Below are 12,363 nucleotides of genomic sequence, written 5' to 3'. Positions count from 1 at the left end.
TTGATAGTTTAGTAATTATGTACCTAATCGCTGGTGAAGCTTTTTTAGTCAGATGGCTTTAGCAACTTGTGTTTTGTGAAGCTACTAGACCACAGACAGATTACTGGCTAGCGATAGGTGAGGAAAAACTTTGATGTTAGTTTTGGATCAAAGTTTACCAAATTACTGAAATGTGAATTCTTCAGTTCACATTTCTATGGTTTACTCGACTTGGATGGCTTATCTTTCGACGGTACACTGGTAAATTTATGAGCGGGATATTCTTACTCTTATCTACTACGGGATTCGAACCCGACTTCGAAAAGAGGAGGCTATTTCTGATCGATAATTTCGTTGTTATTGTTGACAAATGCAGCTGATTTCTGGGGATTCCCGTCATTGATAGTCACGTGGTTTCACTGCGTCCAATGAGCGCCAGTGCGCGGAGCAGGTGCGCAAAATGTATAAAATGCCTGTGTGTGAAATAGCTGCGATTCCTCCGACACAGACCGAAAAACCGCATCATTACACGTAAGTTCGTTAGCGTTGAATATCGCCGCGATAATTATCGTATAGCCGAGATTTTCTAGTTTCCGATGGTATATCGCTGATAGCGTATCGTCGTTCGGTTTTTCAGGTATTTAAAGGAATTTCGCACTCAGCAATGCCCTCTCTTCACTCAACACAAATGTACGCAACATAGACCGTACACTTGTTTTCACTGGCATTTTCTGAATCAGCGGCGACGTCGACCGATCCGTCGACGCGACGGGACATTTAATTACAGTCCGGATATTTATTGTACGAAGTATGACGAGACGACAGGTATCTGTCCCGACGGTGACGAGTGAGTAAATTCTCTCTTTCTTCAAAAATCGAATTTGGTGGGAAACTTCTTTCATACGGGTATTCAGCTTAATTATCATATCCGTATAGTGGCGATTTAGGGTCAATTATCGTTAATTAAGAACGTAGACATCCCGGCCCGCTTGTTCCCGGGTATTGTCTCTTAATTAGGGCGTAATTTAGATATCGATTGATGAATGTATTGAGGTGTAATCGTTCTTTCTGTCACATTCACTCAGCTTGTAAACAACAAACATGGCCGCCATGTTTTGCTTTGTATAGCACACACACGCGTGCTGCTAGATCTCTATTTGTTTATTTACATCCATCTGTCACCTGTCAATCTGACCATGTCATAGATTTTGACCAATTATTTCAATGAATATCAATTATTGACTTTGTGCTCTATGCTTTAGTTTTTCACATATATTTATCAAGACAATGTTTTTGAATGAAAATTAAAGATTTATTCAAAATTTATTTTCTTATCAAAATATCAGAATCTGTCAGTGTCAGTAGGTAGTTAGTTAATGGGGGCTTATCAAATATTTTCAGTGCAAGGTTAAATGAAAGGGCCCCTTCGACCGCTTGACAGAGTTCCTGAAAAAATTTCCCCTAATCTTTATGGAAATTGCCCTTTTAGATTTTAAGAAAGAAACCTTTTTGAAAAAACCCCTAAAAATGAATTTTTCCACTGGATCCATCCACATTGGAACTAAAGGTTATCAGAAACATCAAGAACAAATCTTGTAAAATTCAAAATAATTTGGTAAAAAGCTGCATAACTCAGGGAATTCAGATTCGTTTTTACCACGAGGTTACTTCAACAATGCAAAATTAATATATCATAAATTTCTCCATTCACCTGCCGCAGATTCAAGAATTTTGTGTTGTAACAAAGACAACTCAGGAAATTTTTGAATGGGGTAAAGCGGCCATTTGAAACATACTTTCGAAATTACAAAGAAGAATCACCATTAATAAAACACTGGTTACAAGAATTTTTTCCAACCTCGTAGAATTGGGGATTTTTCTCTACCATTTCTAACAGTAACTATTACTAAATTTTTCAGTTCATAAATTTTTGTTTTAGTTTCTCAGTGGATATTCCTCTAAATGAGGAGAGAATCCCACAATGATAATAAAAAGTCCGAAAATGAAACATCGAGATAGTAGTTTATTTCAACGTTTCGACTATATCCTAATAGTCATCTTCAGGAATAATATTAGGATATAGTCGAAACGTTGAAATAAACTACTATCTCGAAGTTTCATTTTCGGACTTTTTATTATCATTGTGGGATTCTCTCCTCATCGCGTCAACACGGATATAGTGTTCTACCAATCGTGATTCCTCTAAATTGCTGAATTCTATTTTTTCGCTTTCTTTATGGATCGTGATATTTTTTCCTAGGTGCCCGTATTTACACCGAACTGCCGGTGATACAGAAAGACGTTACCATTTAAGATACTACAAGACGGGAACGTGCGTTCACGAGACGGATGCGCGGGGCCACTGCGTTAAAAATGGACCGCATTGCGCGTTCGCGCACGGAGCGTTGGATCTACGCCCGCCGGCGTACGACGTACGCGAGATTCAAGCCATGGACGTGATGCCGTTGGATAAATGCGCGGAGGGCATAACGATGCCGTTATCGATGTCGCTGCCACCTATTGGCATGCAGGCGGAATCGCCGCAGATGAGTTCGGGACATCTAGGAACGCCTAACAGTATAGAAAAAGATAGAATATTAAATGAAGATCCTAAATGGAATGGTACGGATATAGAATACGCGGGTTTCGTATTTATTTCTTGATTTTTTATTTACAAGAATTTTCTAAAAATCCCTCGATCTCTTTCAGATACTAATTACGTATTAGCAAATTATAAAACGGAACCATGCAAGCGTCCTCCTAGGTTATGTCGACAAGGATACGCTTGCCCATCATATCATAATTCGAGAGATAAGAGAAGAAGTCCAAAGAAATTTAAATATAGGTCAGTTTGATCTCATATGTATTGCTCTGTAACAAGCTTTGGTGAAAATTCGGAAAAAAAAAGTTTATTTGAAAAAAGTGTATTTAAGAAATAGCTGTTCTGGACCCAGTTCCACGACTCAAGAGTTAACTCATCTAAAATGAATTGGTTTTAGAGTTAACTCATTGAAAATGAATTGGTTTTAACTCATAACTGTGGAACTGGATCCCGGTCTCGAAAGGATCAGGGAATTTCAGCCTTAGTGCCCAAGTCGGTGAAAGTCATAGAATTTTTATGAAAAAATACAGAAGCGTATGGTGTGACAGAGGGACTAGTTAGATAAAAAAGCTATGTTTGATTTGATTTTAGGTCGACCCCGTGTCCGAATGTAAAACACGGTGATGATTGGGGTGATCCGAATCAATGTGAAAACGGAGACAACTGCCCTTACTGTCACTCGAGAACCGAGCAACAATTTCACCCAGAGATTTACAAGTCTACGAAATGTAACGATATGGTGCAAACCGGATATTGTCCGAGGGGACCTTTTTGTGCGTTCGCGCACGTTGAGCGTAAGTTTAAAATTTACAACTGGGAAGTCGTTTATTGTCGCAACTCCGATGTTTATATCGGTGATTTCTATTTCAACAGAGGAGATGACAACTGAACGTGATATTACCGTGAATTCGGATAACAGTTTAGCGGCATTTGTGACGAATGCTTTGCCTCCGTCGACTAGTAATAATAATCATTCGGCTAGCAACAAAAATGGAATAGATAGTAATACATCGTCAGGCATGAAGCCCGTTACGACTAATGGCAATGGATTCCCATCGGGATATCAACATTCACATAGTTGGCAGCCTCAATCTAGTTTTAATCAGGTATTTTTGCATTATATCTGTTGACGATAGCAGGGGTGGATCCAGAGGCTAATTTTGAAGGACTTGTCGCGTCCCAAAAAGGCACTTAGATGTTTTATTTTTCCACAATTAGTCCATAGAGGGGCTAATTTTGAAGAACTAGTCAGTCACATTTCAAAAGAACTCTTAGATTTTTTAAAAATTGAGGGGTAAATTTAGAAGAACCTTTAAGTCCAAAAAGAGCACTTTGATGTCAAAAAAGGCGATATTTAGCGTACACCCACACTGAAATGCACCAATTATCTTTGTTGGCAAAATGAAAAGTCTCCATAAATTTGATGGATTTGTATAAGGCTTACAAGTCCCCCTGCCTCTGGATAGAGTATCCAAAATTGTAGGAAGCATCAATTTATGCATAATACATTAACATAGATTATATGGAAAATGTGTGTATTATTCGTCCACAGAATAACAGCATTGGGTTGAATCAGCCCGGTTCTATAATTCCTGAACCTATAGGGAAGGGTCGATCTAGCAGTATAGGAAGTAGTATGGTTTCGGATAACAGTAATTACGCGAAGGCGCCCGGTTCCGAGCGAGAAGACACTATTGTAAGTTTTCATCGTGTTTTCATAAATAAGTCGTCGCGATTCTCGGAATTACACGCCGAAATAGAAACAGACGGTATTTATCAAATCGACGTTTCTGTCTCCTTCTCTTTTTTCAGAAAATTAGACAACAAATTCTAGCGATAGATAACGATCCGACTTTAGACGTAGCAGAGAAAAACAAGCGTAAACAGAATTTATTTATGTTATATAGCAACAGTTCGGGTTCGACTCCTAATACACCGTCGATTATGTCGCCCCACGCGCCGTCGTTCTATCCCCCCGCTGATACGGTTGAATCCGTGATAGGTAACGCAGCGTTATTTCATATTTTCGAAAATTACCGAACTTATTTCGTAGATTTTTGATATTGCTAGACGATGGTCTCTTGAAGAGCTAGTCAGAAATGTTTCATCGGATTTTAACGTTTCTAACCTTTAAGATTTATAAACAGTTTATTTTAATCTTATGAAGTTATTGTGTATGTCTGTGAGTGTACGGACCATTCTGCTATGATGATATGTTTTCTCGAATATTGTAGGAAATGCTTTAGATGATCTGACTATAGACGATTTCGACTTGAGTTCGATAGATAAAGAACTAGAAAGAGATAACGACTCAAATTCAGTGAGCAGTTCATATAGTGCTGGGTATCCTTCATCAGGTATGTTACCGATAATAATTCAACAAGCTAAATTATTTATTTTGCGCGGAAAAAACATGGAAAACTCTGGGGCCGGTTTTACAGACTGGTATTACCTTCAACCCGAGGGCTAACTTAATTCATTCTCAATTTACTTAGCCCCCGGGTTAAAGGTAATACCAGTCTATGAAACCGGGCCCAGGGGATTTGTTAATGGGTGGAAAGTGGCCACCCTGTTATAAGTTAATCCTTGTATGACTAATGAACAATCATAAAACAATGCATTGTAAGTTCATGTATTGGTATTGTAGTTTCATGTATTGGTATTGTAGTTTCATGTATTGGTATTGTAGTTTCATGTATTGTTATTGTAGTTTCATGTATTGGTATTGTAGTTTCATGTATTGTTATTGTAGTTTCATGTATTGGTATTGTAGGTTCATGTATTGTTATTGTAGGTTCATGTATTGGTGCTACGTCGGTGCCTGTGAATATACCCGGTAAAATACAGCGCGGTAGTTTAGGAAGTCTGTCGCAGTCTCCTCCGTCGCCGTTGAGTAACCTGGCGCCGACTTTCATTCCTCAACATCTTCAACAACAGCAGAAACAAGAACAACAAATCGAACAGGTACGTTTGAAACAACATTCAAATTGATACGCATACCTTTTATCGCTCTCTAGTTTCTTACGTATATCGCGCTATGATATGATATTTAATCGATCCAGACTATTGTTTTGACTCGATGATTGCAGTCGGAACGACGGCGTTTCAATCATTTATCAAACTAGACCGATCTTACGTATCGTTTCTCTAATCATCCCGCATAATGAATCAGGTGACCGGGATCCTCGATCTCCTTTCGTCTTAACTACTTCTTACCGAAGCTTCTTTCTTACCATAAACCATTCATCGGCTATAACTGATAGAGATAACTGCATGACTGAACATTTCATTGTCGATCTCATAGCTTGTAATCGTATACTGCCAATGTGACTGGCGATGGGGCATTCATTCATTCAATGTTAAAACCGAGTAGACATTCGAAGGCGCCAGTTCATTTCGTTCATCTAATTCCCGCCTCTGGATCATTAGTGCTGATCAGTTGCACGTAATGATTTAGCCGGTGTAAGCGTGGGGAAAAGTTATTCGTGCTTGATAGAATAATTTTACCCGGATAGCTTGTACGTTTTCAGAGCTTTGGCAGTGGTCCTAAATCTTGGGGCATGCATCGTCCAAGTCCACAGGTAAAAAAAAAAATAATACGACATCCGCGATCAATCTGAAAATGACGGATATGTTTCCTTCAACATTTTCACCCTTCAGCACGTCTAAAATATCTTTGAGATTCACATTAACGAACTTTCGTGTAAAATATAAGCTTTGCTGGAGGGTTTTTAGCGTATTTCTTTAGGCCTTGTTTGTCCCTTGATGTTCCTACCATTCAGTGCTAACCTTAGCTTTTTGTCATCATGCATAACGAATTTTGAGCGATTTCAAAACTTTCTTTTTCGTCGACAAAAAAAAAAATGATATCGTACATTGCCCTTCGATGTTTATTTCTTGGAATTGTTTGGTACAATCAGTACGTGATTTTTAACCGATAATTTGTAGAATAGAAATAACGAGTTCAAATTTCAGACAATCAATCGTCGAAGTGAATATTGACTATTACACCGTTAAGTGTTTCGTTTAACAAAAAACAAACATGTGACGATGAACTTCTGTACCTTGATATCTGTTGTTGTTTGTACTGAGTAAACGCATGCTATGTGAGCGATGTATTCCGGTGTGTGAAATAATTCAGTTTTCATTCTCAAATAACGACGATTTTGAAATGTGTTTTTATGAAGTAATACGGAATATCGACAAATTCTAGTTCTGATTGCCAGGTTCCACTTGCCAGTTGTTACAAGCGCCATCAAACGAGAAATTTCAGAACTTGAATTTGTCGATATTCCATATATTGTCGTCGACGATTGTTGCGTTGTGTTTATTGAGTGATGATTTCATTTTAAACGCGTATATTATTTTCGTTTCCGCGTACAGGCTGCCGCTGCTTTTCTTAGTCAACCGAATCCGGGAAAATACGCGATGCCGAGTATGAACGATTTATACGCGAGCGTTTCCAATACGACCGTGTCTCCTCGAACGCAGTCGTCGTCGTCGCAGTCGCCGTTGATGATGAATTCGGGCAGTCCGTTCGGTAACAACCCGTCGTCGGAAATTCAACGTTTACGCGATGAGTTGGCGAGCAATAAAGCGAAATTAGTCTCCTGGGAAGACGGTATCAACCAGGCTCGAAGTGTAAGTCGACTGATGGCGTATTTGGCGTGGTCTGGAAATCAGGAAAAAGTCGAGGAATTTTCATTTCTCTCAAAAGTCAGGGATTTTGTAAAAAAAAAAAAGTTATAAATCAGGGAAATTTGTTGAGAAAGTTTCCATCTATGTTTTACATATTTGACTGTCATAGCAGATCAAGTCAGGGAAAGCAACGCGCGTGTCGGGGGAAAAAGCAAATCATGTAGAGAAGTGGCCACTCGGATATTGAAATGAATTTGTCTCGTTCAGAAATTAATAATCGGTTGTTCGCTCGTTGCAGGCTTGTGAAGCGTGGAAGAAAGAAGCTGAAGATAGCCACAAAAAGGCAAAATTAGCAGAGGAGGATCGTTTACAGTTAATACGTCAGAGAGAAGAGGTAAAAATCGTTCAACACCACGTGCACTCTATCGATACAGTAGAGAACCTCCTCATAACGACCTCGTATATAGGGATTTATCAGTTTTACAAACCTATGATTTTGTCCCAAATAAGACAATCGTAATAATTTCATACTGGATTTATCGAATAAATGCTTGATACTTTCTGATCCCCAGAGCCCAATTCCTTAGTCATGGCTTAGACTTAAGACCAATTTAAGACCATCTTAGTTCTATATAGCCTTAGTTCTATAAGACCAGTCTTAAGATTTAAGACCATTTTTGGACTTAAGTCTCAACTGAGGAACCAGCCCCTGAAGTTCATCGTAACGAGGTCCCGACTGTAGCAAACAACGAAAGTGCTGTCCATGATTGCGAGCCATAATTTCCAATTCTCTTTTCAGGCTTTAAGTCAAGTAGCGAAAATGAAACAGGAATTAGAATTATTATCAAGTAATCCTTATATACGGTTTCTATTACGCGGTAACGAGTTGGACATTTTACCAATTTCACAACTTAAACAATTACAACAGCAATTACGCCTAGATACAGATAGGACTGAAAAGGTAACGTACGTCTTCGCTTTCTCCGAGGAACGGGGAAATTTACGAAGAAAATAAAGGAAGAGCTTAATGTTATTGTTGTTCATTTCAGGCCCTGTACCAGTATTCAAATATGAAATGTATTGTATGTCGAGACAGGAACCGTACCGTCGGACTGGTACCCTGTAATCATTGTGTGCTGTGTGAATCGTGTGCTGGTGTGCGGACTGATTGCCCTTATTGTCATAGCCGAATTCTTCAAAGGCAAACGATACCGATGTCGTAACGTTGTAATATCTCGTATTAGTTCTAGTAACTTTATCTAATTAATTGATTGATTAAGTAATTATTGGAGAAGGTGAAGAATGAGTCGGTGGTGTCGTTGCAAAGGTTGGGATTCATTAGACGTATTTATTACGAGGGGTTAATCCCGTTAACGGGGACATCCCGGCTGATCGTGACTCGTAAAGATAAACGTGTGCTTCGAAATCGAAATCGGATGATCAGATCAATAATCTTACATAATTATACCTGTATAGCGATAAATATTTTATTACGTAACACTTTTAAAACCGACAAAACTCTGAATGAAATTCGAGGATAAGGAGGCAATTTGTGGACATGCTGTGTACTGTTCGTTTTACCGCCTCAGTTACGGTCATTTCTTAGAAATTTTTCGAGAATGAAATTCTCTTTAAAAGATTGAATTAATTAATATAAGGCAGCTGTTGAAGTTACAATCCTTTGTATAGATGAGCGTGTCACTTTGAACCACATTCTATTTCGAAACTCGATTATCACTACGTTAGTTCTCTGCCAATTGTTCGTTTCAGTAAATGCAAAAAAAAAACACCTAAGAAAATTTAACAAACTCTGATCTTTTAGCTTTATATATAAATCACAGCATTATGTATAGTAAACTTTGATAAGTGTGTTTGATTTTCACTCGAAAAGCGCGTAATTCAATCTTCTCGAATTAAACTGATTAATATTTTCTGCGTTGTTTATATTCTATTCGTCGAATATATCGTGTATGATACAACGTGATCGGACGGGAAAGACATTACTTTCATCTGTCGTCTAAACGGATATTTGTCTCAACTTGAAACATATTGTCGAATCGATCTTTTGTGGTATTGATCTGAAAAGTGTAGTATTCTTCAAGTATAAGTACACCCTTTTCACCTGTGAAAAGGGGTCACTTTCCTATTCACTGGATCGGCGAATGATCAGCAGGAGTTTGAATCTTGCGCCTGGCCGCTATCATTTTTCACAATTTTAGGGGGTTCGTTCGCTACCCTCGAATCCCCCCCTCGGCACGGGTCTGGTATTTAATCTATTATTTTCTATCCTTTCCCTTCTCTTGTACTTAACGTAATGTTTTGTGATTAATCTATGCCGAATGCGTTATTTTCGTGGGTCTTTAAGGTGACAAAGAATGTTGAATTTTATTTTCAGGTTCGCAGTGCAGGGATAGCTTGCTCAAAGTATAATTTTTCGCGGTCATTTGCGAACAATGTCGCACGAAATGATTGTGAGTTATGTTATAATAGATTAGTGTTGTTTTGGGATAGTTCGGTATTTGTTTTATTCGGCTTGGTCTAACAACAACAACAAAATAAATATGTGGAATTGTGGTATGATAATTGATGTTTTTTGCCATATTCTTTATTCATGAATAACATCTTATAATAGATATATTATATACATCTGTGCTAAATCTTGAAAACTAGTGTATATCGATAATGATTATTGTAAAGAATTGAAGGCTATGAGATCCATTCCTGCTCTATTCTACTGATTTATATGAGTACAGAAACCATTGTTCGTATATCGAGAATTTTCAGCGATATTTTCGACACAGTCGAGCCCTTTTAACTCACTAGTAGTAAAAACATGGTTCCTGTAGATTCCGGTTTGTATTCGAAATTATGAGTATTCCAAGTAATCAAAAGTAAGTTTTATTGTTCACACTTGGGCAATCTTACATGAACGTCATGTCGTTGTTTACTTTCAGTTTATATTTGTCTCGGGTTTGTTTGTTCGCCTTATCAGCGCAGGCAACGCTGAAACAAATCCATTTTCAAAGAGAACTTTTAATGTTTGAATACTTCAATTTATGGCTATGACAATTACGCTTCAATTTATTATCTTCATAAAATGTATGAATGAAGAAAAATTGAGAAATATTTTTGCAAAAATCTTGCATCGTACTTACCTTGTATAATTCAATACTGATACAGTAGAATGCCCTTAATTCGGATTTTCACTTAATTCCGGTGAAATATTTGGTCCATTTAACCTGTAACCTATTAACTACTATTCATAATTCGGATTTGACTTAATTCGGAGAAATTTGGCCAGTCCCTAGTCGTCCGAATTAAATGAGTTCTACTGTATTAGAATTTTTATTCGAAATAACAGAGTATTTAATTGTTTATGATATACATCATCAAAATACATAACGTTTTTTTGTTTGTATACATCTATAGCTACAACATCAGTGGTGGAACGACTTTAATCAGTTATAGAAAAACATCTTTATTGTTCTTTATCGATGTAATAATCTAGATCATGTTCTAATCATTTATTGGCGAAATTTCGAAACGACAAAAATTAAATTTTGATAAAATAATCATCAGAGTTGAATAGGTGCACTTCTGTCAATCTCTTCAATAGTTTAGTCGATCTTGTCAATTTGTGCGTGTACGATTTTAGGTGATATAGTGCAATAATATGACACAGTATATAATCACTTGACTCACTATGTTGTTTATGAACAAATTTGAATATCTTACTCGGTAAACCATGATTGAACTCTGAAGTTTTCAATTAGAAAATTTGTTGTCTTCGTGTCTATGGGTCAATTCTTTATGAGTCATTCAGAGGGCTATTTAGTTGGACAGAAATTTCGATCTGCCAAAATAAAATCCATGTTTTCTCATCCTCCCTCAGCAGGTTCCAACCTGATGGCATCCCTAAACTCAGCCACAGCAAGAAATCCAGCCACGCTAGACCGGGTGCATAGGCACAAGAAAACTTGCCGCACCAATCAGATTGCCCAACTGTGAAAACCTTAGGCTAAAATAAACAGGATTTCTGTGGCACTGTGACAGGGTTCCATACTGTGGCCGAGTCAAGTCGAATCCCTGGTGGGGAGGATGTGTTCTCTTGGTTACATCGTGTCAAGTGTTTATATGAAAGGATTGTATTGTTTTATGTGTTTAGGAGGAGATGATATAACTGCTGTTTTAACGATGTATGAATCCCTTGATGATCTTATGAAGTTATAATACTGCTTGAAAAACTTGTCTTTAATTTTGTCTTCCGTTTTCATTGGTGTTCAAAATGAACACAAAATCTTGTGCTAATTTTAGAATTTCCTTAACTGTTCGTCCGCATTTACAACAGGCCTGAAAGGAAGGACAGTTAAACATTGATGGCACTGACAGTTGATTTATATCGGGCATTTCTCATTAGGTAGATTATTTCAAGGGGTGGACACAGACTGCAATTTTCCCTTACTGTTTTGAAAAAACAATGACATTATTTTTCAAGGCACTTTCCAACTGCAACTAATGAGACAATAGTCACTCCGCACTGTGAGATTTAGCATTTATTCTCTAGTAAATGTCCCTCAAAAAAGCGTAGAAATTGCATGAAAATGCACTGATAATTTAAAACTTTCCAGACCTTTGTTTTGGCTTGGTGGATATTTCAGTACTTTGCTTTGCCCTTTGCTTTGCACTCCTGTTAAAGTCTGCCTCTGGATCTGCCCCTGTATTAAATGAAACTTGAACCTTACTAAATTCATGTAGGCCTATATTCAAGTTAACTCATCATAGTGCCTGTCATTTTCTTGCTATATTTTTTGAGCTAATTGTCAATAAGATAAAAAGGTTGTGTAAGTTTAGTTCTGGGTATATTCAAGTTGTCTTGTTTAATATCTATGTGTAAGTTCAATAATGCATTTAAATGCAACACAAATCGGAGTCGGCTAGAGGGTGAACGTGATAATAATTTCTGTGTATTTATTGAAGAAATATTTTGTGTGACTGAAAAAAGCATATTGAATTCAACAATAAGTACCAAGTGTAGTTTTATATTATATGGTACACCTGCGTGATATATTGATGTGTGAATTTGAAAATCACCTTCTTGTATAAATTGATAATAAAAATGTCTAGCTTTTAGAAAAATATCACTT

General features: G+C 37.5%; 1 protein-coding gene across 1 annotated transcript; it reads left to right on the top strand.

Moving 5' to 3' along the window:
- The first annotated feature begins 439 nt into the window (after nt 1–439).
- Nucleotides 440–12,339, top strand: LOC141904485 (putative E3 ubiquitin-protein ligase UNKL). Its single transcript, XM_074793074.1, has 15 exons — nt 440–510; nt 617–826; nt 2,240–2,601; nt 2,689–2,824; nt 3,173–3,375; nt 3,455–3,687; nt 4,134–4,277; nt 4,394–4,583; nt 4,816–4,938; nt 5,376–5,545; nt 6,112–6,162; nt 6,965–7,222; nt 7,518–7,613; nt 8,019–8,180; nt 8,269–12,339. The coding sequence occupies exons 1-15, from the start codon at nt 440–442 to the stop codon at nt 8,440–8,442; spliced, it is 2,583 nt and encodes an 860-aa protein (XP_074649175.1). The 3' UTR covers nt 8,443–12,339.
- Nucleotides 12,340–12,363: the final 24 nt, after the last annotated feature.

Source organism: Tubulanus polymorphus, chromosome 4 (assembly GCF_964204645.1).
Source record: "Tubulanus polymorphus chromosome 4, tnTubPoly1.2, whole genome shotgun sequence".
NCBI classification, from domain to species: domain Eukaryota; kingdom Metazoa; phylum Nemertea; class Palaeonemertea; order Tubulaniformes; family Tubulanidae; genus Tubulanus; species Tubulanus polymorphus.
Note: the sequence above shows the minus strand (reverse complement) of the source record. Positions and strands in the feature narration are given on the sequence as shown.